The 26,328-nt window shown below is 46.3% G+C and overlaps 12 protein-coding genes across 12 annotated transcripts; 5 read left to right on the forward strand and 7 right to left on the reverse strand.

Moving 5' to 3' along the window:
* Window positions 1-17: 17 nt before the first annotated feature.
* On the forward strand, window positions 18-2,167 carry C8R40DRAFT_1114871 (WD40-repeat-containing domain protein; the record flags this gene model as incomplete). The annotated part of the gene is made up of 8 exons (XM_046228532.1): window positions 18-118; window positions 171-350; window positions 410-496; window positions 544-930; window positions 987-1,313; window positions 1,361-1,574; window positions 1,632-1,701; window positions 1,753-2,167. The coding sequence occupies 8 exons, from the start codon at window positions 21-23 to the stop codon at window positions 2,091-2,093; spliced, it is 1,704 nt and encodes a 567-aa protein (XP_046084023.1). The 3' UTR covers window positions 2,094-2,167.
* Window positions 2,168-5,806, forward strand: C8R40DRAFT_1114873 (uncharacterized protein). Its single transcript, XM_046228533.1, has 14 exons — window positions 2,168-2,398; window positions 2,460-4,038; window positions 4,090-4,207; window positions 4,258-4,367; window positions 4,415-4,445; window positions 4,508-4,652; window positions 4,708-4,734; window positions 4,783-4,947; window positions 5,003-5,065; window positions 5,128-5,243; window positions 5,299-5,354; window positions 5,407-5,573; window positions 5,629-5,648; window positions 5,701-5,806. The coding sequence occupies exons 1-14, from the start codon at window positions 2,270-2,272 to the stop codon at window positions 5,768-5,770; spliced, it is 2,796 nt and encodes a 931-aa protein (XP_046084024.1). The 5' UTR covers window positions 2,168-2,269; the 3' UTR covers window positions 5,771-5,806.
* On the reverse strand, window positions 5,807-6,569 carry C8R40DRAFT_1114875 (PHF5-like protein). Its single transcript, XM_046228534.1, has 6 exons — window positions 6,467-6,569; window positions 6,379-6,411; window positions 6,282-6,318; window positions 6,120-6,223; window positions 5,943-6,065; window positions 5,807-5,891 (listed from the first exon to the last, which is right to left on the reverse strand). Exons 1-6 carry the CDS (start codon window positions 6,483-6,485, stop codon window positions 5,875-5,877), a joined length of 333 nt encoding a protein of 110 aa, XP_046084025.1. The 5' UTR covers window positions 6,486-6,569; the 3' UTR covers window positions 5,807-5,874.
* On the forward strand, window positions 6,393-8,188 carry C8R40DRAFT_1114877 (kinase-like protein). Its single transcript, XM_046228535.1, has 8 exons — window positions 6,393-6,411; window positions 6,467-6,502; window positions 6,560-6,914; window positions 6,966-7,303; window positions 7,350-7,451; window positions 7,509-7,627; window positions 7,684-7,864; window positions 7,922-8,188. Exons 3-8 carry the CDS (start codon window positions 6,724-6,726, stop codon window positions 8,095-8,097), a joined length of 1,107 nt encoding a protein of 368 aa, XP_046084026.1. The 5' UTR covers window positions 6,393-6,411; window positions 6,467-6,502; window positions 6,560-6,723; the 3' UTR covers window positions 8,098-8,188.
* C8R40DRAFT_1114880 (Cl-channel protein) lies at window positions 8,189-11,778 on the reverse strand. The gene is made up of 22 exons (XM_046228536.1): window positions 11,427-11,778; window positions 11,303-11,379; window positions 11,146-11,249; window positions 11,040-11,089; window positions 10,971-10,987; window positions 10,899-10,915; window positions 10,738-10,845; window positions 10,612-10,687; window positions 10,460-10,552; window positions 10,267-10,388; window positions 10,173-10,211; window positions 10,092-10,121; window positions 9,892-10,037; window positions 9,754-9,831; window positions 9,608-9,695; window positions 9,482-9,552; window positions 9,285-9,424; window positions 9,209-9,234; window positions 8,923-9,157; window positions 8,774-8,872; window positions 8,531-8,715; window positions 8,189-8,470 (listed from the first exon to the last, which is right to left on the reverse strand). The coding sequence occupies exons 1-22, from the start codon at window positions 11,759-11,761 to the stop codon at window positions 8,339-8,341; spliced, it is 2,268 nt and encodes a 755-aa protein (XP_046084027.1). The 5' UTR covers window positions 11,762-11,778; the 3' UTR covers window positions 8,189-8,338.
* Window positions 11,779-14,111, forward strand: C8R40DRAFT_1114881 (S-adenosyl-L-methionine-dependent methyltransferase). Its single transcript, XM_046228537.1, has 4 exons — window positions 11,779-12,369; window positions 12,423-12,746; window positions 12,800-13,963; window positions 14,025-14,111. Exons 1-3 carry the CDS (start codon window positions 11,872-11,874, stop codon window positions 13,628-13,630), a joined length of 1,653 nt encoding a protein of 550 aa, XP_046084028.1. The 5' UTR covers window positions 11,779-11,871; the 3' UTR covers window positions 13,631-13,963; window positions 14,025-14,111.
* Window positions 13,659-15,009, reverse strand: C8R40DRAFT_406435 (S-adenosyl-L-methionine-dependent methyltransferase). Its single transcript, XM_046234958.1, has 8 exons — window positions 14,710-15,009; window positions 14,611-14,628; window positions 14,419-14,551; window positions 14,303-14,341; window positions 14,187-14,250; window positions 14,005-14,111; window positions 13,893-13,948; window positions 13,659-13,838 (listed from the first exon to the last, which is right to left on the reverse strand). The coding sequence occupies exons 1-8, from the start codon at window positions 14,757-14,759 to the stop codon at window positions 13,688-13,690; spliced, it is 618 nt and encodes a 205-aa protein (XP_046084029.1). The 5' UTR covers window positions 14,760-15,009; the 3' UTR covers window positions 13,659-13,687.
* On the reverse strand, window positions 14,856-16,037 carry C8R40DRAFT_406357 (uncharacterized protein). Its single transcript, XM_046234957.1, has 7 exons — window positions 15,940-16,037; window positions 15,589-15,874; window positions 15,466-15,527; window positions 15,374-15,401; window positions 15,280-15,315; window positions 15,071-15,188; window positions 14,856-15,017 (listed from the first exon to the last, which is right to left on the reverse strand). The coding sequence occupies exons 2-7, from the start codon at window positions 15,739-15,741 to the stop codon at window positions 14,953-14,955; spliced, it is 462 nt and encodes a 153-aa protein (XP_046084030.1). The 5' UTR covers window positions 15,742-15,874; window positions 15,940-16,037; the 3' UTR covers window positions 14,856-14,952.
* Window positions 16,038-17,218: 1,181 nt separating this feature from the next.
* C8R40DRAFT_1051143 (protein-tyrosine phosphatase-like protein) lies at window positions 17,219-17,874 on the reverse strand (the record flags this gene model as incomplete). The annotated part of the gene is made up of 2 exons (XM_046224686.1): window positions 17,219-17,509; window positions 17,563-17,874. 2 exons carry the CDS (start codon window positions 17,872-17,874, stop codon window positions 17,219-17,221), a joined length of 603 nt encoding a protein of 200 aa, XP_046084031.1.
* A 21-nt stretch (window positions 17,875-17,895) lies between these two features.
* Window positions 17,896-19,177, reverse strand: C8R40DRAFT_1114896 (endoglucanase V-like protein). Its single transcript, XM_046228538.1, has 6 exons — window positions 19,033-19,177; window positions 18,792-18,961; window positions 18,690-18,722; window positions 18,560-18,615; window positions 18,305-18,498; window positions 17,896-18,251 (listed from the first exon to the last, which is right to left on the reverse strand). Exons 1-6 carry the CDS (start codon window positions 19,139-19,141, stop codon window positions 18,238-18,240), a joined length of 576 nt encoding a protein of 191 aa, XP_046084032.1. The 5' UTR covers window positions 19,142-19,177; the 3' UTR covers window positions 17,896-18,237.
* Window positions 19,178-21,188: 2,011 nt separating this feature from the next.
* C8R40DRAFT_406569 (endoglucanase V-like protein) lies at window positions 21,189-23,138 on the reverse strand. The gene is made up of 6 exons (XM_046234960.1): window positions 22,576-23,138; window positions 22,256-22,425; window positions 22,087-22,119; window positions 21,936-21,991; window positions 21,575-21,768; window positions 21,189-21,437 (listed from the first exon to the last, which is right to left on the reverse strand). Exons 1-6 carry the CDS (start codon window positions 22,742-22,744, stop codon window positions 21,424-21,426), a joined length of 636 nt encoding a protein of 211 aa, XP_046084033.1. The 5' UTR covers window positions 22,745-23,138; the 3' UTR covers window positions 21,189-21,423.
* A 395-nt stretch (window positions 23,139-23,533) lies between these two features.
* Window positions 23,534-26,235, forward strand: C8R40DRAFT_1173013 (uncharacterized protein; the record flags this gene model as incomplete). Its single annotated transcript, XM_046231946.1, has 2 exons — window positions 23,534-25,977; window positions 26,067-26,235. 2 exons carry the CDS (start codon window positions 23,534-23,536, stop codon window positions 26,233-26,235), a joined length of 2,613 nt encoding a protein of 870 aa, XP_046084034.1.
* Between the last annotated feature and the right edge of the window lie 93 nt (window positions 26,236-26,328).

A 26,328-nucleotide genomic window follows, 5' to 3' on the forward strand; every position in this document is an offset into this window, starting at 1 on the left:
TTGGTACTTTTGCCGCCGGCATGTCTTCGCGTTTTTTTCCTTATTCACACCTCGAAATTCGTTCTGGTATACCAGTTCTCGCTGTCTCTGGATTTCATATCCAAGTCATAGACACTTCGTAAGTGATTTACAAGAACCTGTTTGTCCGCGATCTAAAGATCATTGCCAAGAACCGGAGCTGTTCTCTTCTCGACGCTCAATTCGCCTGCCAATGTACAGGAATCTTTGAAAAAATCGGGACCGATTCGATGTGCAGTTTTGGATAACTCGAGCACACATCTAGCTACTTTGGCTGATGATAAAAAGCTCAAAGTCTGGAAGCTTGATGGTCTTGAACTTTTACATGAAAGGTTTGTCTTGTTTGTAACGTCGCGCCATGAGGGTAAAAACTGATTCTGAAATATTTCAGGGACCTTCCGAAAAGGCCAACCAGCGCAGCGTTCACCGCTGATGGTCAGACCATCGTCGTGGCAGATAAGTTTGGGGATGTCTTCAAGTACGTGTAGCAGATACTAGCCTCTGACCACTATTCATGGTAAACAGCTACCCATTACACCCCATACCTCCCTCCGAATCCCAAGCATCTTCCTCTACGCTCTTACACGACGAAGGCAGCGCTATTCCTGGCGGAGTAAATTCTCTTGATTTGACTGTGAATGCCGCACAACCAACGGATGAGCCATTTTCAAAGAAACGGAAAGCAAAAAAGCAGAAGGTCCATGAAAACCCACCAGTTCCTCGGAGTTCTCTTGCTTCTCATGTGGCTAGTTCAGATGGAACATTGGTTTTGGGTCACACATCTCTGCTAACCTGTTTCCTTTTGACACCAGACAACAAATACATTGTCACCGCGGATCGTGATGAGCACATACGCGTTAGCTGGTACCCTCAAGGGTTTTGTATAGAGTCGTTCTGCTTAGGGCATACTCAGTCAGTTGCGCCTGTACATGAAGAATGCGAGGATGGTTGCTGATTCATTTGTACAGATTTGTGTCAGCCATACATTTCCCCTCTGATCAACCCGATATCCTTATTTCTGGTGGAGGTGATGCCGAACTGAAACTTTGGGACTGGCTTTCTGGAAAGCATAAAGCGGACATTTCAATCTTGGACTCAGTCAAGCCATACATCAAAGTAAAAATGAGACCCTACAAAAGAACAACTTTCGCAAAGTCTGCGGAGAAACAAAAGGATCAAAGCAGAGAAGGGACTGAATCCCGGGATTCTGTTCCACCCGATGGCGAAGAACAGACTGTTGTCGCGGTTCAGAAAATCAGTACACTTTCGAATTATATCTTGTTCACTGTTACTGGGTGAGTGATCCCAGAGGCATTGAATGCAACAATTGACTTGCTTCCAGAGGTACAGCACTATTCGCGGTCTCCTATCCAATTGGGGACCCTTCTTCACCGTCTTTGGTGCACGCAGTAGACTTTGGCAAACCAGTGCTAGATTTCACTGTTGGTTTCGACCAGCAGATTTGGGTGAACTTGGACTTCAACTGGTCAGAAAATCGGGATCATTCTCAGGATGGAAGCCCGATACGAGTAGTGAGACTTGCTGTCGATGGACAGGTCCGTGTAAACGTAATTCTTTCACCTTACTGATAGCCTTACGACGAGTGCTTCCAGTTGTCGGATGTTTCATCGACGTTTTCCTCACCTGTTTTAGATGCGCTCAATGGAAAATGTCTGGTCAAAGGTATTTCACCTTTACACCTATTGACAAAAATCGGTGCTAACGCAGAAGCAGCATCTTCCGAGGACCTTGAAACGCTCGATTTCTACTCCTCCCTCAAATCATTACCCAAGAACACTGGCGAATACGATGATGACGAGGATGGCTCGGGCGAAACAGCGCCGCCCGCAACCGGTATCCCTAAGAACATCAAGACCAATACCCGAAAACAATCGCAGGGTTCAGGAGGTGGGAAGAAAGAGCAGGGCAAACTCAAGTCACAGAAAGCTGTCGCACAGAAAAAGCTCGAAAGTCAGAGTGTACTAGTAAACAGGGGTGGCAAGGAAAGCGATGCGCCGAAACGTTTGAAATCCGAAGATCCTCATTCGGACGGTACACGTATGGTAGACAGTTGAGGATTGTTCGATAGAGAATTTCTAATGCGTCGCATGCACTTACCTATCAAGGTGCTTGCAGTAAACGTTCAGGAAAGGCGTTTATAATGCGGGAACATTAGTCAGGTGAACCTGCTGCGCAAAGCTCTATTCCAGAATTGGACCTTGACCATGTTCATCTGTCACTGTATCTCATTATGAACGCTCCCATGAACCAACATAACCCTGATAAAAAACTGGTAGTCCGATGTACCTTCAATAAAAATCACAAAAAAATCACATTTCAGAGTGCTCAAAGATGCACTTTTGATAATTTACGGGAAAAGGTACGCATTGGTGTAATAACTTTCGCGGCTCATCGTCAAAGCAAAGTTTCTTTTGTCGTAGATCGTGCAATGCTTTTCGTTATCCGCTTCCTCCTTTGACATCTGGTACAAGGACGATGACGGAGAAACATTGAAAATATGGACCGATGATCAACTCACAGGGGCGATAACCTACTTTGCAGACGCCGCAGATGACGCGCACACGTCTTCTGCATCTTCTATATTCTCTGGGCGCGGTTTTGGAAGTAGAAAGATAACACTTCCTGTACAAATTGAAGTCGAATATGAAGGACCGAGTTTGTCCGACACAGGTTCAATAGCCAGCATTGAAGAATATGGGAGTCGAAATGGAGATGTAGGCGAATGGTCATCTGCTTTCAGTGCCAGGGACCTAGACGATGATTCTGCCACGGTCAGCTCTCGGGATAATGGACGGCTATCTACCAGAAGTTTTGTTCGTAATCGGGTATCATCACCATTGCATGGACGTGCTTCACAGCTTTCGGGTGAATCTTCTTGGGACGCATTCTCTGGTTCCACTGGGCCCGCGCGGTCTATCTCGAGACAAAACCAGGACCCATTTGCCGATTCCAACGGCCAGTCTCCAAATGGAATATTGGAACGGTTGAGGTTGGAAAATGATGCTGCCAGTACCGACTACGATCCCTTGGCATCTGATCAACGTGGTACACATTGGTTGAAGGAACAGAACGAGCGCGCGAAACGTTCGCTGGGAGTTTTACCTGCCTCCTCTGCTTCTGACGAATCATCCTTTTCATTACTTGAGCAGGAGGACCAAGTAGGTCCCTTGTCGCTGCAACGTGCTCCGACTGGGCGGTACTACTATGAGTACGACTCAGAAGCTTCCCAATCCCAAATGACTGGACCTGAGGATAGAGGTTTTGAAATAGACCCCAGCATTGATGGTGGAATAAATGGAAAACCACGTCCCACCTCGAGGCAATGGGCTTGGGTTACAGCGCAGCAGGATGCTACGGCTCTTCGGCCACCTCCGCATACTCATCGCTCCGATCCCTCTCTCGAAACAATCGTTCCGGCAGAAATTCTTCAAAACTTGGACCCTCCGCGCGGGGAGAACCTGACTTGTTGCTCAGGGTGTGGCCGCTTCCTTAATTATGTGAAATATGTTTGTTACACTTGTAGAGATAAGGAAACCGGTTCTGACATATCGTCTCCAACTTCCTCTAACAAGGGTAAAGGTAGGGATTGCCCACCGTTTACATATCCCCCTACGCCACTTCAAACCAATATCTATACTTCACCGCTATCTCTTAACTTCTCAAGTTCCTCGAACACATTTGTAGGAAGTCCTTCCAAGCGCAGGCCATTACCTCCTCAACCAAGTGTCAGTACTTCTTTTGCCACCTTAGTGCCTCCTACTTCTCCACGGATGGCAACTGGGTACGAACTTTGTTACGAATGTATTGACGAAGTGGGTCACATGCATGCTATCGAGGCTATGAATGAACCAGGCTCGTCTCCAACCACAAGTAATCTTTCATCATCTTCCCCCAAAGATGCAGCCGTCCAATGGAGAAGGGCTCCTCCTAAACAGAAGGGTCAGTTGCGGCACGCATACGTGGAGAAAATATGGGGGCATAACGGTTGGGACGATATTGGTCAGCGCTGGTTCACATACATCTGATATGCCTCTGATATAGTGTTCATAGTTCATACCGAAAAGGAAACGGAGATCTGCTCTGCCTGTAGCGCCAAATCGTCGCCACAACAGATGATGTACAAATGTGTATCATGTGAACGATACCAATTATGTCGAGCTTGTTATAGGTAAATTTCATCCTTATTTCCGTTCACGATCCCCGATCTTTTTTTTCTAGTCAAGTGCACGACCTTCATCCTGTACACACATTCCTTGTATTACGAGGAAGACCTCCCAGTGATTCTGACGTTACCTATCCGAAATCGTCCAATGATTTTGAGGAACCATGTAAGCATGGTGTTGGCTTGTGAACCTTTCTCTCAAATCCTTCCTAGCTAATGTGCACCGAGGAGTTGAATGTGTAAAGTAAGCTCCATCTTTTCTTATTTGTTACGAAGCCTTGCATTGACTGTTCTCGCTAATCATAGCTGTCGTTTGGAGATAGTAGGGGCACGCTTCCACTGCGTGGAGTGCGAATCCGTCGATATATGTTCAAACTGCGATTCAAATGGTCTTCCTGGTAATATCGATTCAGCAGACGGTGGTCACCATTCTTCCCACCTTTTAATCAAGGTACATAGCTGCACAATTTTACGTACCCTGATACGTTGACTTTCTCGTCATCTAGATTACAATTCCTCTCTCCAATAGTGGAGTGAGCGATTTCCATTCAGATTTTGATCAGTCATAAACTGTACTTTAGGTCCAATCCGTCAGTCGGAAGGCAAGGAACCTCTGGACCAAAAACCCCGCAAACGTCAACCGCGTAGAACAAGCAACGTCGGAAATATCATCATACGCTCGCACAGTCATTGGGATGGGGAACAAGCCTGAAAGCCACGAAATTCCATGTGATGCTTGTCAAAAAGTAAGTCAGCATTCTATCGTCGTATATACTTGGCCTTTCTCATCCCAACGAATAGATCATAATCGGAGTTCGATATCAATGTGCAAACTGCCCGGCTCCCCAATCGGGATACAATCTAGTAAATACTCTCTGCCCATTGCACCGATTCCATCCTTTCCTGTATTTAATTATCACTCGTAGTGTTCTTCTTGTGAAGACGCATCGTACACAGTGCACAACCCCATGCACGCGTTCTTCAAACTCCCTAGGCCAGTCGATCTGCCCATCAAGTCGAGTGTCCCGATGATACCTCAACTGTAAGTGGATTTACATGCAAATCATGAGAATCTACTGAAGATTGTTCATGTAAAGCTACAAAGTTCCTGCAGGCCCTTCATCTGCCGTGTATGACATTGGAAACCCGACAGGTACATAATGGATGTGTTGTCCCCTAACGATCGACATTGAAATGGTCTATAGGCTACCTTCTCTCAATAATCCATCCCAAGGTTCGCTGTGATTGTTGTTACACCGAAATCCAAGGCGCATGGTTTCACTGCGCAAATTGTGGGAAAGATTTATGCAGCACTTGCGAGAAGATAGATACCCACAATGACTCTCATGTCTTCCTAGTTTTCAAAGCCTTGGTGAGTCTGTCGCATATGTTTGTGCGCCACTTCTGAATTCGTTGTTGGGTGTAAGGTTGACATGCAAATTCTGGGGTATGTACACAGTGGTAGTGGTATTTCATCTCAATTACTGACACTTGCGAAGGAATCTCATTGTCAACACAGAGAAGCCCGTTCCTGTCCTCAAGAACCTTGTGTACACCGCTACTGACTAGGATTTTGTGACTTCTCGGGACATGTTGTATCAGATAACGATTTTTTTTGATACGCGACAGTGATATGTATACATGTATATAGTTGATAAGAAAAGTCTAAGCAACTAGCCTTTTTTGAACCCTGAACGAAAAGAGGTCATAAATCGAAAATTTGTAGTATGAGTACACACACCTAAACGTCGGCGTTCATAGAACAAGTCTGTCCGACTAGCACCCAGATTTACGATTTTGGGACAGCCGTCTCGGTCTTTCTCAAGTCTTGTACATTCAGCACAATAATACGCATCGGAGATTCCTAGAAGGAAATGTGTATGAGAAGAAGGAGGAAAAATAGTGACGAAAGACGCACCAGGCGATCCACAAATGATGCATCGACCACCGTAAGTACCGAAATTACATTCGTCGCATATGCGTACCAGGGTCTCCGGGCGAACGTACGAATCGCATACCGGGCTATACGGGTTTCGATGAGACTCAGAGCTTTCTTCGAGAACCTGGCGCGCAAACTCACCATTTCCCATCGCACTTTTCGCAAAGACGCCCAATAGCTACACGAAGAAAAGTCAGAATGGACCCACAAACGCTGTGATAGTGAGCGCAAAGCTTACCGATTCCTGGTTGTCTCCTACACATTATGAGATCTGGAGTAGGTGGACTTCAAGTCAAAAAGAAATGCCCGGATAGTGAAGTACATACCTGGGTGATGTTTAGACATGATGAAGAAGACTGTCACTGTCGGTGTATTAGTTGACGGTAATAATGAAAGAGGTTACAAAGCTGAACGCATTCAAGAGTCATTCGGCATTTTGGCGGCACTTCCTTCTTTAGAATCATATTGCCGTGGAGGAAGGTGCTTCGAGTTCATGATACTATCAGTACTTCGAGCGAGTGAAATATGTATATGAGCAGCAACCCCAGGGTAACCCTCTCCAACCCTTTGTATACAAACCAACATGTTAGGATTTCTCACCAGGCTAAGAAGCCTCTCATCCGTTGCCAAATTCAGATTGTACAGCACACCTGTCCCTTCTGAGGTACACCTTCAAATTCAAATTCAAGATGTCCTCAATGGTCGTTATAAGATATTGCAGTGTCTGGGTCGAGGACAAGAGGCCACGGTTTGGCTTGCTCAAGACGCCACTGCGTATGTGACAAACTCATGATGTCCCAAACTAAACTGAAATACCCTCTGCAGACCCCGCAAAAATGTGGCAATAAAGGTCCTTACAGACCATGTCACGTCCCTCCAAAACATTCATGCATTTGAATTGCGTGTCATGGAACGCATATCTCATTTGCCGCCAACGCATCCTGGAGTACCACATCTTCTCAGCCTACATGATCATTTCACCTCTCATGGACCACAAAACAGTGAACACCTCTGTATCGTGAACGATGCACTTGGACCTTCCATTCTTGACCTTCAGTCTTCTGTGGAAGGACATCGGTTATCGTCGGCAGTGGTCAAACATGTTACTCGTCAACTTCTACGCGCTTTGCAGGCGCTGCACGATTGTAACACCGTACATACTGGTAGCGTTTTATCATCTGTATTCGAGCTCTCACTCAAGCTTTCCAGATATAAAAATGGACAATATTCTGTTCAGAATTCCTGAGGATTCTTTCGATACTGAGCATGTTCTAAAGGGCGAGAACGCTGTCCTTATTGATTACGGTACAGGTCAGACCAACTCCCTGAATTGCTCAAACGTGTAGCTCATAGTAAATGTCTTCTTAGCTATGCCTCTTGAGAGCCACCCAGACCGTCTCATTCAACCAGAAGCACTCCGTAGCCCGGAAGTTCTCTTAGGTTGCCCCTGGAACACGAAGGCTGACATATGGAACCTTGGTTGTATTGTAAGTGGAACCTTGATTCTTTCTCTAGTGATGTGTCATGATGTTATTCAAAATAGGTGTTTGAACTCTTGACCGGTCAGCGTTTGTTCAGACCACGACCTATTGTATCATATAGCGCGGAACAATATCATTTGGCCCGTATCTTTGGCACACTCGTGGATAATCACGAAATTGAACGACTTGCCTCCTACTTCTCTCATGGGCTGCACTACACGACCTTCTTCAATGAACGCCACGGTAGGAGAATTCGATCTCATCAATTCGCACATTCACTCTGATGAAATTTCGCTGAAGGCCTTCGGCTTTCTATCGGCTCTGATCACCGCGAAAGCTTGCAGCGCATACTGGAAATATACAACGTTTACGATGCCGCGCTGCTTGAGCTGCTAACGGCTATGCTACGGGTTCACCCAGATGACCGACCGACTGCAGCACAATTAGAAGACTTCTCTTGGTTTGACATTCAGTGAAGCCGGGGCAGAAATCAAATCTGCATATGGAGCATAAAAAATTGGGACACCCAGGGTAAGCACATGAAAGGGTGTTTACAGTCCTTAGACCAAAATCCTCCTAGATTAATGGCTGTATACTATATATCAGAATATTTACTGTCAACTTCTCATTGAATAACGAATAATGCGACTAGGCATGCGTGCCTCTTGAAGAGTGTACTATGATAGGATTTCATACTGAATGTCTGCATCGTCATTCCTACTGTGACTCCCCCTTTGACGAAAGTGCACCTGCGTGCGGAAAATGGGCTGTCAGCAAAGAAACCACATCTGGCTTTGTCAACATCCCGTCGAGTTGCCCTCGATGAGTAAAGAGTATTTGATGCAGGTTCTTTATTTGAAACGACGCATCCTCAGTTCAAATGATTCGAGCATGACGGGACACACTCACCATTTTTTGGAACATGCGTACCACTAATGCTTGAGGCACTTCTTTACGAAGATGAAGAATTGATCTTTCAAGGCAAGATGTTAAATCAAGAATATCAATGGTGTTGTCATTTGAAGGAGTAAGCTGGTGTTTTGGAGAGGAAAATCGGCATCTTTTCCGAGCTGTCTCCGGGGATAGATTAAGTTCTACGAGACATATATATCGTAAGACTGACTCCAAGGCATGAAAAGGCGTTCAACAAACCGATAAAGGATATCAATTTATCGCGTGTGGCATATCCTATCAATTCTCTTCCTCGAACGACCGGAAACCCATGATATTCATGGACATTGACTAAATTTTCTGCCAGAAGAGTATGTAGATGTGAAGTCACAACGCATTGTTGAGCATACCTATGTCTTGCAGTGTCGCTTGACCTTCTTGAATTTTTTTCAGCATCCCGAAAGGCCTCATCGCATCCGCAGCTATTCGCCCTTTATCATTGTAGTCCACAGGCGGTATGAAGGGATACTGCCTCATACTAATCCAGACGTTGTATATTCCATCTTCCCCGAGCGCATCACCAACCCATTTCGCAGTCATGACGCCAACCATGATTGGTAGTACATGGGATAATGCCCCCGTCAACTGCAAGGAAGTAATGAGTACTACCGTATATGATGTGGCACTATGCTTCACCTCAAATAGAATCACCACAAGAGAGACTTCATTACTTCAAAGTCAGAGTGTGTACTTTCGATCGATTTACACTCACCCGTCATTCGTGTCACGCCGCCTAGCATTGCAGAAGCCCCAATGACAGAGTAGAAGCCAGGCGAGACACATCGTACGGTAGGATCTGGTGGACACGCCAGAAAAATCCATGCCTTGGGATACGTAGTTTGAAGTGATTGACTGTTTAACCATAACAAATCAATGAGGTTTACTACCAAGAGTTAATAAAACACTCACGTCAACATCCCTACAGCACGTCCGATGCAAGCTCCTATCGCGATAGTGGGCAAAAAGATACCAGCAGGGACCTACGTATCGCAAAGCCTCATGAGTCTTCTACAATCGAAGGCTTCCGAAGCTCACCATCATTCCGAATGTCCATGCAGTAAGAGCCAGTTTGATGGCTGCTGAAATGAGTAACAGAAAGACGTTCTCCCACATTGCTGTTGGGCTATCAACAGAATAAGTAAACGAGCATTTCAACCATCATTCTATGACCCTTGGCGCACTTGCATAGACCATGGTAATCTCCTCTTGCAGGATCACATTCTTGAAATAGATTTGCAACTAGTTCGGAAGATTGCACGCTACATAAACAGATGGAAAGTCAATCAACGCCTATGAGGAATGTAGCTATGAGCACGGACCGGGTAAACACAACAAGATATGCTATGGCGGCTGTGATGGCACTAACTGTAGCAACCTCCAGTATAGGATATTCATTCAGCACGCTATGTCTACGGTAAAGCGCGATCTCGACGTTGAGTTTGATGAGAAGAGACCCAAGGACGCCCTGAATGGTAAAATAAGTTTTATTATACAGGAAACAGGCAAACTAAACACTTACACCAATGATGCCAAGGGTCAACCAAGGAATCTGACCAGACAGTCACCACAAGTAATACCTTGTCATCTGCCCGGAACTCACCAGTTCGAAAGCCCTCCAAGTATCTCCACCACTGGTGACCTAAACATCTTTTCTCAGAACACAATCGAGAATAATGATAAACCCTCAAACGCACTTGAAAAAGAACGAGCTTCGAGGTACCAAATGGATCGATGTACTGTAGAGATACGGCTGCAATAGCGGATGCCACAAACCCCCGCCACATAACATCCGATTCAAGAGCAAAAGTATCCAGCTCTAAAAAAAGAGAACAGGGGAATGATTCACGGAAGCCATAGTAAGACAAAAACCATGGCATGTATACGAACCTTCAAGACAGAATATGACGCCACCCAATGGGCTACCAAAAGCTACTGACACACCAGCCGCGGCCGCGGCAGCTAGGATCTTGCGTTTCTGAGCTGGAAGGCTGAGATCAGTGTAAGAACAGAGGTTGAATTGTCCTGGCTGCATTGAATACCTTCACTATGTTTGAATTGCTTAAACAACCGCGACAGCATGTACGCCATGCAACAAGCTACGTGGACTAAAGGACCCTTTCGTCATAATGAGCAACGAAAGGGGTAAAGCTATTACAAATGCTCACTTCCTTTCCCAGTGACAACCCCGAAGCTACTGCGAGTGCCAACCCAAGAGCTTTGATGAGAAGCGTCCAGGGAGTGAGAAATGCGTCAAAAACGTAGCCGCCAAGAATCTAGTGAGAGACATTCAGATAGACCATATATTTTTGCACTGAGAGGAACTTACAGCTTTGATCTCAGGAACTTTAAAGGATATAGGTTAGCGTGCAAAAAGTATTATTGATGAAGTGCGTCGTACTTCCTGTGTGGAATGCGCTATGAATAGATTACAAGAGAGCCCACCGATGTAGAGTTTGGACATACTTACTAAGGTGCATATGTATTCACTAAAAGGGCAGCGCTGCCAGCGAAAACTACCTGCCACAGTACTGCTTTAGACGTCGCGCGTCGGGGGCAACAAATGGAAGACGCACTGCCAATGTTACATAGATCGACGACTGTAACAGTGACTGCGCGAATATTTTCCGCACGTTAAAGTATTCGCTCCAAGTTTGCCAGTCGGTGCAAAACTCTCCAGCTGCGCAATCATCAGCGCTATAAGGACCTTGAATATCACGGATGTGCGCGTACGATCTAGCCCGCTACAACATGACACCTGGTTGTAGAAGAAACCCTCTTGACAGCGACCTTCGCGTAGATCCCCTAACCTACGGAAGCTCAGAACAATCGCGTGGCAGTAATTTGTTCAACCCACCATTTGACGAGTACATCTAACCAAGCGCCAGCCACACCAATTCCGATACCTGTAGATATCACAACCAGCCATACACGTGCAGAGTCTGCCCAAATTGATAGCAGACTACGAATGCTCTTCTGTGACTTCTTCACATAGTCTCGTTCACGTTCGAGTGCTTCCTCGTGCAACCAGTCGATAGAGCTGCCGTCTTTGTATTTCGTTGCGAATTTCTTTGGTACATTGCCTTGGAGATTTCCGTTTTCACTAAGCTCGAAAGTTTCTTCTTCTCGCACAGTTGTAGAGTGTCTTGAGTTGAATGAGCCCCAAGACTCTTGTGGACGATGACCGGACATCGTCGCATGGAGAAATCAACTTTCACACGATGACTGTTTGTAAATCAAATATTTGTTGTTTCTGCTTTTTCTATTCTCGTGGCTAATAGCCTAATCCTTATACACGGTCTATGCTTTCTGCTAGAAGCAGGATATCTCGATGTATTTCATTGCTGTCTAGACCTCATTTTGGGCTTTCAAACAGCCTTCGAATTGCTTCTTTTTCCATATCTGCACCTGCGCTTGCAGCTCGTCGAAAAGAGCGTCAGAAGGGACCCCCAGAGGAACATGAAGACAAGTGGAATTATAATAGGTCTCCGTTATTCAATTCTGCTTTGACGGCCGAAGACCCGTCCACGTTCAAGCTCGTCACCGCCAACGACCTTGGACGATCCGCTCATCCTCCACGTAGTGTGAAAATGCTCGTTCGGGATTTTATCGAAGACTCTCTTTATAACCCTAATTACGGGTACTTTTCCAAGCAGGCAACCATATTTGATTGGGACGAACGGCCGGTCGATTTTTCTGTCGTTAGGGATTCGGTGGAATTTGACGCGGTCGTAACCAAACGATATGCAGCATACGAAGCGGAGAGGCAGTTGTGGCATACTCCCACAGAATTGTTTAAGGTGCGTTGAAACGAGTTTTCGATATCTTCCCCTTGCTGATCTTTCTAAGTCAGCCGTGGTACGGAGAAGCCATTGGCCAATGCCTCGTCTCTGAATACTTGCTCAAATACTTCCCTTACGAGGATTTCATCATTTATGAAATTGGAGCAGGAAACGGGACCCTAGCTATGAACATCCTCGACTTTCTACATCGTCATTATCCTTCTGTTTACGATCGGACGCGTTACACTATCATTGAGATTAGTGAGAATTTGGTACAGAAACAGAGGCAGAAACTCCGTCGGTCGCATCCAGGTGTTCAGGTCGTACATCAAAGCATCTTTCATTGGGGCACTCGGGAACCTGCTCCGTGCTTTTTCCTAGCTATGGAGGTTGTCGTAAGTAGCCTGCCCCCTTCCGCACCAGGAAAATTATTGATAGTTTTGAATAGGATAACTTTGCACACGATGTTATTCGCTATGACCTTGATACTCTCCAACCGTATCAAGGCTATGTAACCATCGACAGCAAAGGAGAATTTGACACAATGTACACCCAGCTAAATGACCCTCTCATATCTTCCTTCCTTGAGCTACGCCAGAAGCTAGGGCATCCCCTCCCTATTTCACCCCTGTTCAGAAACTTACCAATATTACGACGTCTCTACCGAAATCTTCCCTTCGCCGCCAACTTATCCAGAGAAGAATACATCCCAACACGTCTTTTGAATCTTCTCCGAACCCTACGAGATCACTTTCCTCGCCATCGCCTTCTCCTGTCAGATTTTTCTAGCTTATCGGACACCATCCCTGGTGTGAACGCACCAGTGGTGCAGACAAGGGTGCAAAATACTATGGTAGCTTGTGAAACGATGCTTGTTCATCAAGGCGCTTTCGATATATTCTTCCCGACCAATTTTGAGCGCCTGAGAGATATGTATGAATATGTACTCTCTCAACCTTCGACTGACTCTGCACGGAGTTATCAACCCTACGTTTCTCTGGACCCCATACCTGATCGCTCAACACCACTAGCATCCAGCGTCCAGTCGGTTACCCTCGGTGCGGACTTTTTCTCCTCGCACCAGTCTCCGAGTCTGAACCGCAGGAATCCCCTCGATGGAGTCTCGTCGGCAAGCGGGCTCCCCGTTGGAGAGCGGATGTCCAGCGTTTTCAAACACGCAGAATTCCTGGAAACTTACGCAGACCTAAGTCGCACGGTTTTGCGAAACGGGGAAAACCCAATGTTGGATTTTTATAAGAATGTAAAATTTTTGTTCTGAAATTGTGCACAAATGTGGGATCAGTTTTAGAACTGGAACGCTCTCGCGCGTCAAGTATCAAGTACGCAGGATGTATAAATAATAATGGAATGCTTCGCCTAGCTCTCGTATTTCAAGTTTCGTTCCAGGGACTGTCAGATATCGTTTTCGAAAATGAGGCTGTCCGAAGGTCAGATATATAAAGACGCCCATTTCTTTTCGAAGAGTCCTGCGTCCGTGACAGCATTAACTTTATAGAAAGACGTAGTCGAAGCAAGCGTACCGTATCACTTCGCTGACTTCTTTTGTGCAATCTTCAACAACCTGCTGGGGTGGATTCTGCATAACCAGTAGGCGCGTTAGTTCGCTACGAGTATACGAAGTAGTTGACATACCCAAATATCCCCTTTCGCAGTCATCATTGCGTCCATCGTACCCTTGTCTATCGCTACATCAAAACTAGAATCGTCGAACTTCAGGTCTCTAACGTCCATTTCGTGCCCTAGCAGAACCTTGCAGATTAGGTTTCCTACTATCCAAATCGGCATTACTATGGTGGATCCGGATGCTGACTCACATTCCATTTGGGGTCTCGCGTCTCCGTGCCTTTGCTTCATCTTCTCAACGATGATCGATGAGTACTAGCGAATCTTAAGTATTGTGTTGTCCAGTATTGAACGATAGTGAACTAACGTCGGTATTGACAATATTGTGGTAGCCATCATCGTACATCTGAACAGAGTGAAAATGAACAGTGCACATCGTGAATTTTCACAAGTTTAGGACGAAGTTCGAGATACGATACTCACGTCTTCAGATAGCTTTGAATTCCCGCATCCCAACATAAGGATTCTCGAACGTTTATCTGGAATGAGGCTTCGAAGGATGTCTGAAATTTCAGAGTATGACTTGAACCAGTCAAAAGAGGCGTCGTCGGCTTCCCTGAAGACGGTAGTCGCCGCTCAGCATAAAGTCGAGGATGGAGGGGACGATATACTTACCGAGCGTATCTCTGATTCCTGGATAGATGGTTACAAGATCGTGAGTCGATTAGGTATACGAAAGGGTGCCTTAACGCGACCTTAGATGGTTATACGAACCAGTATTGTTTGGTACCATATTGATCGTTGGATTCAGGCAGAATATCCATGAAAGTTTATGAAGACACTAGCAGTGTGGCGGTGCAAAACTTCTGCTGCGTAATACTAACAACATTATCTTCTATCCTTGCTGCAACCATGCCATGAATCATGTTTTGGGATGAACGCGCAGCTTGTAACAAGTGCGCTAAGGTTCGAGAAGTATTAATTTACTGTCCAGCCGACTCTACATTCTGGCTAACTCTACAGGATACCCAGCCTTTTCCAATCAACAGGCTCATCATAGTCATATCCTGTGTATAGCGAACGTTGGAAAATTCAAAATTACGCAAGGATAAGTCAAAGTAAAAAATCTTTGTACCTGGCTCGCCCCGTTGAGGACATTCTATCCTCAGAGATGCTTCATGCCACAAGGCATTCAGAATAATCAGTACCCTTGTATGCTGCGTCTCATAAGTCTCATCGTCGACGAGAGTTTTCTGGATTGAGAAATGTCCGGTGCCACGGTTCTGTTTCAGGGCAATCATCCAACACATCAACTTTGGGGCACCAGAAAACTCGAGTATTTACCTTTTTAACCCATCCATTATCATCAAAGACTAGACACTGAAGTAATTTTTGATATTAAGAATGAAGCTGAAAAAGAGAACAAATTTTGATTAACCTTCTGGCAATTTTCCGCGTATTGCGGCCTTGCGTCATTACGGTGGAAATTTAGCTTTCTAAAATTCCGTTTCAGGAAATTTACAAACTTACACCGTTCCGTAAGAAGGGAAAATGTCAATTTGAGGTTTATTTCCCACCATACCCATCTTTGACTTGGGCAGTAGTCAATAATCAAGTACTACCCGCCAGACAGAGCATAGGAGTGACACTCACGGAGTAGTATGCATAACCCAACAATTTGCTACTGTCAAAGCCGCTTGCATTGAATTTAGAACTCCCCCCTTTTCTAGTAGGGCCTGCAAAGACACCAATCGCAGTTAGGCTGAGCCACAGCAAGAAGGAAAAGCTATTGAGGGAAGGAAGCATTGTCGAATGAATCAGAGAAAGTTGGGTAAGGACTTCAAGAGAGACCAGCTCTGATGAGAGTAATGCTTAGTCGACGTCCTTTATACTAGCCTTTAGGCGAGGCGAGCAACGGGCTGCAACGGGCTGTCAGGGGCTGTCCAAGATCCAGGATAGGTCAAATCTCAGATGTGATTTACATAACAAGTTACATCAACGTGCCCGTGTCTCTCCGTCCTCTCTTCAACGTCTCGGCCCAGCTCGGCCCCTCCTTCCCCAATATGCCCCACTCGTATCTCTTTCAAAGCGATTACACAGAAACAGGGAAATAAAAGTACTTTGGTGGTGGGTATTTGAGTACTTGAGTCGTGACAGGAATAGAAGAGATAACCAGCCAACAGCAGCCAACAGGCAGGGTCTCGCAGACAGGGCTCAGATGCATACCGTATCAAACAGTATCAGAGATGAACAATCACCTTGCTTGCAACGGTCCTTTCTTACTCGATATTATAAGCGCGCGCGAAAATCTTCTCACGGTTTTATGTGCTGGCCCTTTCACCACCTAAGCCTTCTGCTCTTCACCTTTGCTCATTCACACCTCTTCAAGTACACCAACACCTTTCAGTTCATTGTTTACCTACCTCACCTGTTCCAAAATCTATTTTGGCTCATTTACAGATTTCAGTCTTCCCTTACAACCTCCTTCAACCACCCTTTTTGTGGTTTTCTTTCCTGTTAGTGCCCTTATTATCATCCAACCTTTGATGGTTTTCTTCCCTGTTACTGCCCTTGTTATTGTACAACCTTTGAATATTGTGCTGCTCTTACAATTTTTCTCCTTACAATCTGTCAATTCCATGCTTTGTAATACTTTTGCTTCCGTTCACCTCACATTGTGCATGTGATGTTCCGCCGTCCAGTCACCTTACACTCTTCAATGTGCTTTTGTCGAGGCATTGGTAGTTTACGTTGTAGAGCAAACAATATTCGTAGTAACGAATGCATTGTCCAGGCATTGTCTGTAAATGGTGAAGTTCACACAAATTGCCTGAGCTGTAAAATTTGCAATGTTAATGTATAGAGCACATATTATCTTCATACAGTTCAACCAACACTATATAATAATGGCTAGTTTGCTTTTCTCAGCCCGGAACCACACAAGCAAGGCGTGTGTCCCCGGGGGGGACAATTTATGGTCATTGAACATCCATAAACTCGAGCGCTCGTGCAAAATTTCCTTTTAAAGTTGTCGTTGTCCGATCCGACGGCGGAACAGGGTCACATCTACGCCTTATAGGGCAAAAGGGATCCGGATGCAGCCCTTTTTGTGAGATTTAACTAATTATGTAAAGAACATTGCTAGGCAAGTGAGAAGTGGAAGTCACACAAGCAAGGTGTAATGTCGCCAAAGGGGTACATTAATGGGAGAATGAGCGAAAGTTGAGCTAATTTCCATCGTGTAAGGACTGCAGGGGCATGGGTTACTGTCTAAAAGCATCTACTATGGATATTCGGATGAAATTCCCAGAGATACTGGGGTCCTTTGTGTACCATCCACAACTTTAGTATTCTCCTCCATGGCTTCAGCGTCAACTGTGGAACTCAGGAGGGCATTATCTCGAAGTCGCATCGCATACAAGTAAAGTTGTTTCCTGAAGCCATTATTAGGCGACACTATTTTACGCTTGGATTGAACGAAGGTGATTGACTCCTTGGCAGTCATACCAACATTTGAGATGAGGTATGCGCATACTACAGTCGCACTGCGGCTAACACCTTGAAAGCAATGAACCTGCATGCTTAAATATCAGAGTAGATGACTTGGGGATACAATGTATAACGCACCAGGACAACATTCGATTCATTCTCTTCAAGCGCTGCCTTCAAAAATTCCGTCGTGGTATCTAGATGGGCAAGAATATTCGAGGTCGAATAGTCTGATAAGTTAATATGCAGTCGATTAGGAACTGGAATTGATGCTGGAAACTCTGGCGCCCAATCGAGAACCGACACGACGTGAGTTACACCAAGTTTTGAGATCAGTTCATCGTCCGTGGCAGTAGAAAGGCCAGACAAATATAGCCTCGGAATAATCAAGCTCGCGCAATCCTTGAATCTTGAGGAGTGTTTCTGAGCTATGCTCGCCCATGCGGACATCAACGATGCAGAAGGCATTCAAACCACCAATGATTCATTCCCACGCCTTTATCCAGCACTTATCTCGGCACAGTGGGCAGCTGACACTGGGTCCCTCCGCCCCATCCGTCGAGAACTTAGTTCTCAAACATCACTGAACTTCAACAATCTCATCCGTAGCTTCACTCGTTGCAATCTTTAGCACTTTCAGAACAATGTCACCCCAAAAATTCATTCCATATTTCTAAAGCCCTTTCCTGAAGACGAAATTCGGCTAGACTAGTCGCAATTTGACTGTTATTTGTTTCTCAAGATAGTGTTTACATCGGATGGAAAACAATCCAGGGCTTGTGACGCCATCGAATATAGAACAAACGCAAAGATTCATAAAGAGCTTCCTGTTTAGAGATGTCAGAAATCCACACTTACACATTCCGCAGGTTCAACGTACCTTGGTTTCCACAACCGACGCCTCCCGGCCACAACGCCGCAGACTCGCCTTTGATGCATGCTCCATTCCAAAGTGCTCCTCCGTCTGAGCCCGACCATTCACTGCAGCTCACTTCCGTGAACGTGCCAGTTAGTGCGGTATGTCCGGATGGGAAGAATGCACCTGCCCCTCCAGTGTCTTCGCAGATATCGAAACTATCACATTTTCCATGAACATTTAACTTCATGTTCAACAGAGGTTTGAGCTTGAACTTACTGAAATTCCTTTCCAAAGGAGTTTAATGTATTGGATGAGGTTTGACCACACCATTGCTAGCGAGAGCGATGTCAGTCATTCATGCCAAGTTTCCAAGATGGTTTCGATTGAAGCTTCATTAACCACTGACCTGGTTTCCTGCAGCAGGACACATATCTGTCACCTAGATCATCGAAGATGAAATCACGTTCGAATGACTATGATTCATTTCAGAAACCAACTCAATCTTTACCTTTACTACGATTGACTTGAAAGGCCCCGTGAAGGAGGGCGAATACGGATCAGCCGTCCCGGTGAGCTGGAAGCATCGTCCACATGCATCTCCCGCCCCCAACCCAGGAGAAGAACCAAACGCCAATTGATTTATAGCTGCGGTGTATCCTGAAGCTGATATTCCGCATGCTAAGAAATTGAACAAAAACCGGCGTCAGTTCCTCAATATATAGTTAGAGCAGTCGGACAAATGAACTCACCAGGGCTTCCGCATCCCGAGTATTGGGTGAATGAAGTGCTCCCTGAGGGCTGTTGCACCCATCCGTGGACGGCTGCCACAATGCTGAGCAAGATGATAAAGGATCTCATGACAGGGTTAGTGACTGGCTGGTGCCATTTCCTTGGACACCCTTTATACAATCCGAACTTTCGCAAATACTCCGCAACCTTTTCGGATTCGGGGTGCTATCATATGTGTATGTGGATGGTATTCTCCCAGTGACAGACACCGACTAATAAATCCTTCCCCGCATATCCCTCTTTCAAGTTCATTTCAGAAAAGGTTTTTATTTCATGCTTCGAGTGTGTTTGGCAAATGCAAAAGGGCGCCGAATATCCGAATATCCGAGTACGACACCGTGGGGTACTTGCTCGCCCACATAGAAATCATCTTGCCTCCAGTTACATGCACTTCCCTTACTTCACTATTCGCTGATTTAGCTTTTGCATAAGGACCTCGACTCGGAGCTACATCTTGCGTCACGGTCTATTCGACATGAAGGCTCAAGTGAGTCCAAAATCTCCTCGACGGTCCCTGGTCGAAACTTTAAAAATGCTTCAAATGATAATGGAACTTTGACAGTCTCGGATATATCGATCCTTTTCCTCGCGACAACCCCCCATTACAGTCGCTCCAGCTCAAGCTTCAAGGGGATCGTGACGTTTTTGATACATAGATGATGACCATAAAAGGGTCAGTCGACGAATAATCGGAACTTGATCAAGGCCCAGTACTTGTCAGTCATTTCATGCAGGCCTACTGTGACTACATTGTACGCACTTCAAAGTTTTCGCGCGCTGCGCCCAACATTGCATGGACAATACTGGTAAGCTTCCATGACAAGATTTAGACCAAGGGGTGGAACTCTCTTAGTGGTGAGTGGTATGTTCCTGAGCTCGTCGAAGTCCTGCATCTGCAAAACCTGGATATTCGGCTAAGGGCTGAGAGCAGATCCCAGCAGATCCCAGTGCTGAAAGCACCAAAAGCAACATGCTCTGGGTGCTTTCACTGCTGGGAAGTGCTCTTGACCACTTTCAGACCCTTAGCTGAAAATACAGGTTTTGCAGATGTGCCCCTCACGTCCCGGGGACGATGGCGAGGAGCCACGCCAGGATAATCCCCGGACTGTGTGGTGTACTGATCTTGGACCAAGCCATATAATATCCCTTACTTCCTTCCTAGTAGTTGTCAACGTTCCGGCCATTGTGAGTAATCTCCCTCACTATGTAGGCTACATACTGCTACATAGTACTACATAGTTCTGACTTTTCCAGTTGTTGATTCTGATGTAATAGTCTTATTTTGCTAGAGGTTCCGGTTCACCCGGAGTTGGGATTGCTTTATTGTCGAGAGACTACCTGGCCTATTTCTTGTGTAAAGGAGTGACAGTGGAATGACATGCATCTCCAAACCTCAGGCTGACAGCTTTTCGAAATCTGTATAAACTACGGTGACCGAATCACGCTCAAAAGATTCAAAGACGCAGCTGGTATTCTCCTTCAGCGGAAGGAATCTACTAGCAATTTTCCGAGCAATTTAGCGACCAGCCTGAGGACATGGGAACAGATGGGAACTGAGTACTGAGTACTGAAGGAATCTAGGGGTGCAGGGGCTATAAATCATGGTTTTTTGATTCAACGCCGTCTGCTCAGTCTTGCTCAGTCTTGTTCAGTTTTAGTCTTTGATCATCGCAGATTCCCCGCAAATTCTTCGGATTCTTCAGCAAGTTCAGAGTTGACAATTTTTTTTTCTCTATTTTCCAGGTTTCCGTATCTTGCTCGTTCTGGTTTTTATCTGTTCAAATTGCGTCCCATTTCGTATGTCCTCGTACATCCTTTCTGGTCTCATTTATCTCAGGGTGAACGTCTGTGTGACTAGTACCTGAGGCTTTTGACGAGTTTCGAAATGATTAAATGGCACCCAACCTCACCAGACCTCACCCAACATGAGCGTTTACCGCCGACCGATTACCGTCCACGCATCATAGTGTCCACCCTTGGCCACCTGGAAGGTAAATTTCTTGACATGTTATTCTTTTTTTTCTTTTTTGAGGTTAAAACCAAAACAACATCATCTAAAAGTGCAAAAAAAAAAAAACTTTTTTTGGTACTTTCAAGTTTCCTACCATTTTGAGCCGTTTTTGCTACTCAGTTCACATCATAGCAGATTGTAGAAAAAAAGCTTGTCGCATATATCATGATGTATGTACCTATGTGTACTCATGAACAAGAGCAAGACGGCGGCAGCGGTCGAGTTTTGAAAAACTCAATGATCATCATCAGCAGTAATCCCTACTAATCCCTAGTAATCCCAGCCCATCTCCAAATCGACTCCGAATCTCTCCGAATTATTTCTTGTCTTCTTGAAACTTTCAAACCGACGTTCCTAGTATCCCAATACACAAACACGAAATATCCAAGTCAGTATTCCATGTAAATCATTCCATGACCATCCTCGATCATGATATCCCGAACCATACATAGCACCAAGAGCACCAAGGTACCAAGTACTAGAAAACTCACCTTGATTCCCGCACCCGACTCCCCCCGGCCACAGAGCAGCGGATTCACCACTGATGCACGCCCCGTTCCAGAGATCACTTCCATCTGAACCCGACCACTCGCTACAGCTGACTTCGGTAAAAGAGCCGGTGAGTGCGGTGTGTCCGGATGGGAAGAACGCTGAAGCGCCTCCGGTGTCTTCACAGATGTCGAAGCTGTGTACATAGAAAAAGAAAAAAAGATGTGTGTGAGTTCGATGAATGATTTATGTGGAGGTTAGGAGTGGGGATTCAATATTGGAAGTTGAAGTTGAATTGTTTTATACGTAGTTCTGCCTCGGAGCCAGGCCCACAATAACATTGTTGGAATATATTGTACTCACTGGAATTCCGTTCCGAAAGAATTTATAGGGTCGGAGGTCGTCTGTCCACACCATTGCTATATCACAATAAAAGAGATGTCGATGATGAGCGGGCGCGTTATACTGATTCGAACGACGACGACGAATCATCATCCACTGAAACAACACCTACTTCGTTTCCCTCCACAGGGCACATATCCGTCACCTACATTACAACATCGAAGGGTATCAGTCAAAGATTCTTGGTCGAATTAATGGGTATGGTTTATTTGAATGTCGGTATGTCGGTAGTAGTACTCTGGTAATGATGTCTCTGGTAATGATGTATGTTAGGTACTGACCTTCACGACAATTGAATTGAACGGTCCAGTGAACGCGGGGGAGTACGGGTCAGCAGCGCCGGTGAGGGCGAAGCATCTACCGCAGGCATCTCCGGCTCCCAGACCTGGCACGGAACCGAAAGCCAGCTGGTTGATGGCTGCAGTGAACCCTGTTGCTGTGACGCCGCAAGCTGAAAGTTCGGATGGAATTCGGAGATGAGGGGATCGTGATCAGATAATAAAGGATAATAAAGAAAAGAAAATAAACAGTGGACAGTTCGTCAGTAATATTATTCAAAGAGGTTTTTGAGGGCACGACGATGGAGACTAAGAACACTAACCAGGACTTCCACAACCTGAATACTGGGTGAACGAGGTATTTCCAGACGGCAGTTGCAAATACCCTCTGACAGTCATCATATTTAGACCAACAGTAGTAGCGATGCCGAACACATTGAGGGATTTCATAGTCATTTGAGTGTCGATGTAGATGAGGATATTCTCATACATACATATAAAACTCGCTGGGTTTTATGAGTTTTTTTTTTGGGGGGGGGGGGCCGTTGCATGCATGAGGTCACCGCATATTCTTCGGAATTAGGTTGTTATTTTTCCCTTGTGTAGATTGAGTTCTTGCGACTTGCGACATGAAACAAGCTCAGTTTGACGATCAGATGGTATCCTATGTTCACATAAAAGCTCATGCCAGGAACGCAAGATGAAGGGGAGAGTCCAATAATAGCAATGTGGACCGACCGTGGTTACCAGGGTTCATTTTGTTGGTTTTTGGAACTCGAGTCTAGGATGGCAGGATATTGATTTGAATGCGAGGCTGGACGGCGTTCGACGGCGTCACCACTGACTTTCACTGAAGTCACAAAGTTCCGCAAAATGTTCATGATCGAAATCGAGCAAGATGATGACACATGAGCGCGTCGGTCGCCCTGGACCAGCTCACGTGGTCGCCCCACGGGGAAACTGGAGAAAGAATTACATGTGCAGCGACCGCCTATACCAGGCAGCGAGCATGCTTCGAGCTGGCTGTGATCTTACTAGCACCTGTCTCGGTTGTTCTACATCTCATCTCTAGAACATTCGCGATTTACTTGATTTGGAAAGAGTCAACCAAGTACTTGAAATGGCTACGGAAAGGAGCGGAACAACGATTTTACGTAGACCAGGTGATGGAGTTCAAACGTTCATGCGATAAAATATGATCACTCGTTTACTTGCGCGCACAGAAAAAAATCATTGATCAAGCGAAGGTTTCTTTTTTTTTACTTCCATTCCACCACCACGATGACTTCGCCTTCTTCACCGACGACGCCTCGCCGTCGTCTCTCTTCGCGTCGAGGATCTGTTAGTGCTCAGGATCCATACGCGAAACATGGTGAGATCAACTTGAACCCCAACCGACTCTCAACGAGCACTTTGACCATCGTCAAGGTCGTGCCATCCGACATCTTCAGTGCATTTTCCAATAACAACCATGGGACTATATCGCTCAAAGATCCTCCTGGCCCAGGACAGCGAAGACCGCATCGTCGGATTGGGAACAACGACTCAGGCGCAGGACCTCGTGGAAGACCCGAAGGAGGCGCAGGCGCAGAAGGAAGTCCTCGGATGAGCTTTGCATTTTCGACATTTGGACCTGCGAGGCCTGGCACTCAGTCAGACAGGACAGGAGCTAGGACACCCTCGCCTTCGTCACCTTCGACGTCATCGAGGATCAGACCTTCGTCACCCAGCGGTCATCGGAGTTCCACGTCGGGATACGCAGCGCCTAAACCCAAATTGACACCAGAACAATTGTACGATCTTGCTCATCAAGCTACACATCCCACGCATCTACCTACAATGACGTCACCTTTGAACCAGAGGTGGTCACCGCACTTTACAGGTTCCCCACGGTCGTCTCCGTCAAGTGGAATTAGTACTGGTACAACACCGGCTACATTCACGCCTTTACATCCGTCTGTGTATCTTCCATTCATAGATCGCTCGGCGGAAGTAAAAGCGCTCATAGAATCTACCCCGACACGTAAACTTTTTGCGCTTTTAAAACAAACGTTCCCGAGACAAGACTCGCTTCCAGCAACCGGCCATCTCGTTGTAGCTAATCCTGATCCGGAATCCAAGTCTTCCCCGTCCGATTCTCCTACAAGAAGTATTTTTTCTCCAACTCCAGGTGTTGATATTCCTATTGACCCCACAACATGGACGTACGACAGTCTTATTGCTTTCATCGTTGATACTTCTCGCGATCAAGAACCCGACACAATTTGGGTCGCCAAGATCCGGAGATGTATTCTATCTCACTCGGAACTCATCTGGGAACGAGTCAAAGGCGCTTTGGGCGTCCCTCCAGAGTTGGACGTGGATTTCGATTTGGAGATGGAAATGAATGCAGATGTATTCGAATCTTCCGAGTCAGAGTCAGAGTCGGATAGAGATCTACAGACTCCCGGGTCGACAAAGACACCCAGAACGGAAGATATGGAGGATGGAGGTATGAAAGGAAAAGGTTATTGGGAGGGCTGGGATGCGATTATGGACAGTCCTAACAATGATCGTGGTAGCGCTCCGGCGTCTGCTTTCATCAAAAGTCCATCGACGGACCCAATACCGATTAATGCAGCTGCAGCATCGATGTTGCATACACAGCGTTCAGGTTCGGGAGATACAACTGAGAGCCCGACGCCTGTTCAGAGGGAGTCAAGATCCCCTGCAAGAGATCCGGACCTTCCTAAAATCATGCAGCAAATGCCTACCCCAACGACTTCTTTCGACGAAGGTCAACAGGTCAAGGCTGTACCCATCCCTGATGGCGAGGATGTGTCAAGTAAAACTTCAGCTTCGACGACGACGACGACCACTAGGCACGTCAAAACGAATTCGCGCTCCTCCATAGGATCACCAGGATCCTTCTCCCCTTCCTTATCATCCTCCATCCCATCTTTGTTATCCTTCACCTCTGCCACATCCGGTCCAAATCCTGAAACGGGAGTGGTCATCGAACCACTTATCCTCTCTCCGAGCCAAAACTCTGTTGGCTCCCCTGGTTTGTATCCACCCCCGCTTAGCCTCCCTGCTTTGTTGTCAGATTCGGCAGGCAATGGAGCTAGTACGAATGCGTTGGGAGACATCCTAGAGGGCGCGGAGGAGGAAGATGAAGAAGACGAAAAAGAGAAAGAGAAAGAAAAAGAACAAGAGGAAAAGAGTGAGACTTTGGATAATGACAATTCTGCGGCGGCACCCGAGCCAGCGATTGACCCGACCCAGATTCACGGTCTTCGTATATCCCTTCCCTCCTCACCTACTCCCAGTACCTCTTCCACGACCTCTTCCCCCGTGTTCGCCTATCGACCCCTTTCCCAGCTTTCCCAAAGCCAAAGTCAATCGCAGGGTCTCACCGGCTCACTCAGTCGAAGCGGCTCGTTATCCCGGACTAAGACCGACCCGAACTCGAACTCGAAGCGTTTGAGCTGGGGATCCATCGGGGGTGCCGGTGATCTTGGCGACCTTACTCGGAGTCAGAGTTTTGGTGGTAAAGGGGGGTTGACGAGGACTGGGTCGTCGGGGTCTATTACTTCCATTGGGTCTCATGGATACCTTGTTGGGGGCGCGGGGAGTGGGTATGATTCTGAGGGAGGTTACGACCCCGTGGGGGATCGTGCACCTGGGAATCCGTTGTTCCCGAGTAATTTCGCGAGGTTGGCTACTGGGCCTACTTTGATCGCAAAGTGAGTGTGTTATACTATCGGTATTAACCCCCAGACGTCTGATCCTCTCTCGTCTGATCCTCTCTCTTTCTCTGCAAAATTATCTATAGTAACCCCGCTCTTCGTTCCGCACCTATACCCCCGCAGTCAAAATACTCGCATGTGTTGCATGGGAGGAGGAATAAATTTGATCGGAGGGGGAGTAATGCGAGTGGGATTAGTGGGACGACGTCGAATGATTATGCTCTTACGTTGGAAAGTGGGTCGAGTGTTGGGTGAGGTGGTTGCCATTGCCATGGGGGTGAAGTGTTGCTGTGGGGGTGGCGGGTTGCTGGGGGGGTGGGGGTGAGGGTGACGAACTCAAGGGTGTTT

This window comes from Lentinula edodes (genome assembly GCF_021015755.1).
Source record: "Lentinula edodes strain Le(Bin) 0899 ss11 chromosome Unknown C8R40scaffold_28, whole genome shotgun sequence".
Lineage (NCBI taxonomy): Eukaryota > Fungi > Basidiomycota > Agaricomycetes > Agaricales > Omphalotaceae > Lentinula > Lentinula edodes.

Coding starts and splice junctions, on each gene's coding strand:
- C8R40DRAFT_1114873 (XM_046228533.1), top strand. CDS start 2,270: ATGAACGCTCCCATGAACCAACATAACCCTGATAAAAAACTGGTAGTC. Junction 4,208..4,257: donor TTATGTCGAGCTTGTTATAG/GTAAATTTCATC, acceptor TTTTTTTTCTAG/TCAAGTGCACGACCTTCATC. Junction 4,446..4,507: donor CGAGGAGTTGAATGTGTAAA/GTAAGCTCCATC, acceptor CGCTAATCATAG/CTGTCGTTTGGAGATAGTAG.
- C8R40DRAFT_1114875 (XM_046228534.1), bottom strand. Junction 6,319..6,378: donor TAGGAGACAACCAGGAATCG/GTAAGCTTTGCG, acceptor TTCTTCGTGTAG/CTATTGGGCGTCTTTGCGAA. Junction 6,224..6,281: donor GAAAAGTGCGATGGGAAATG/GTGAGTTTGCGC, acceptor AAACCCGTATAG/CCCGGTATGCGATTCGTACG.
- C8R40DRAFT_1114877 (XM_046228535.1), top strand. CDS start 6,724: ATGTTAGGATTTCTCACCAGGCTAAGAAGCCTCTCATCCGTTGCCAAA. Junction 7,304..7,349: donor TTGTAACACCGTACATACTG/GTAGCGTTTTAT, acceptor CAAGCTTTCCAG/ATATAAAAATGGACAATATT. Junction 7,452..7,508: donor CCTTATTGATTACGGTACAG/GTCAGACCAACT, acceptor ATGTCTTCTTAG/CTATGCCTCTTGAGAGCCAC.
- C8R40DRAFT_1114880 (XM_046228536.1), bottom strand. CDS start 11,761: ATGTCCGGTCATCGTCCACAAGAGTCTTGGGGCTCATTCAACTCAAGA. Junction 10,038..10,091: donor TGACCCTTGGCATCATTGGT/GTAAGTGTTTAG, acceptor TTTACCATTCAG/GGCGTCCTTGGGTCTCTTCT. Junction 9,425..9,481: donor CGTGCTGTAGGGATGTTGAC/GTGAGTGTTTTA, acceptor ATGGTTAAACAG/TCAATCACTTCAAACTACGT.
- C8R40DRAFT_1114881 (XM_046228537.1), top strand. CDS start 11,872: ATGCTTTCTGCTAGAAGCAGGATATCTCGATGTATTTCATTGCTGTCT. Junction 12,370..12,422: donor CTCCCACAGAATTGTTTAAG/GTGCGTTGAAAC, acceptor TTTCTAAGTCAG/CCGTGGTACGGAGAAGCCAT. Junction 12,747..12,799: donor TCCTAGCTATGGAGGTTGTC/GTAAGTAGCCTG, acceptor AGTTTTGAATAG/GATAACTTTGCACACGATGT.
- C8R40DRAFT_406435 (XM_046234958.1), bottom strand. CDS start 14,759: ATGGATATTCTGCCTGAATCCAACGATCAATATGGTACCAAACAATAC. Junction 14,251..14,302: donor ACAATATTGTCAATACCGAC/GTTAGTTCACTA, acceptor AAGATTCGCTAG/TACTCATCGATCATCGTTGA. Junction 13,839..13,892: donor GAAGTCAGCGAAGTGATACG/GTACGCTTGCTT, acceptor TCACGGACGCAG/GACTCTTCGAAAAGAAATGG.
- C8R40DRAFT_406357 (XM_046234957.1), bottom strand. CDS start 15,741: ATGCTTCCTTCCCTCAATAGCTTTTCCTTCTTGCTGTGGCTCAGCCTA. Junction 15,316..15,373: donor ACGCGGAAAATTGCCAGAAG/GTTAATCAAAAT, acceptor AAATTACTTCAG/TGTCTAGTCTTTGATGATAA. Junction 15,189..15,279: donor ATAATGGATGGGTTAAAAAG/GTAAATACTCGA, acceptor TTCTCAATCCAG/AAAACTCTCGTCGACGATGA.
- C8R40DRAFT_1114896 (XM_046228538.1), bottom strand. CDS start 19,141: ATGAGATCCTTTATCATCTTGCTCAGCATTGTGGCAGCCGTCCACGGA. Junction 18,962..19,032: donor CTCGGGATGCGGAAGCCCTG/GTGAGTTCATTT, acceptor TCAATTTCTTAG/CATGCGGAATATCAGCTTCA. Junction 18,616..18,689: donor GTCCTGCTGCAGGAAACCAG/GTCAGTGGTTAA, acceptor CGCTCTCGCTAG/CAATGGTGTGGTCAAACCTC.
- C8R40DRAFT_406569 (XM_046234960.1), bottom strand. CDS start 22,744: ATGTATGAGAATATCCTCATCTACATCGACACTCAAATGACTATGAAA. Junction 21,992..22,086: donor GCCCTGTGGAGGGAAACGAA/GTAGGTGTTGTT, acceptor ATTGTGATATAG/CAATGGTGTGGACAGACGAC. Junction 21,769..21,935: donor TCTTTCGGAACGGAATTCCA/GTGAGTACAATA, acceptor CTATGTACACAG/CTTCGACATCTGTGAAGACA.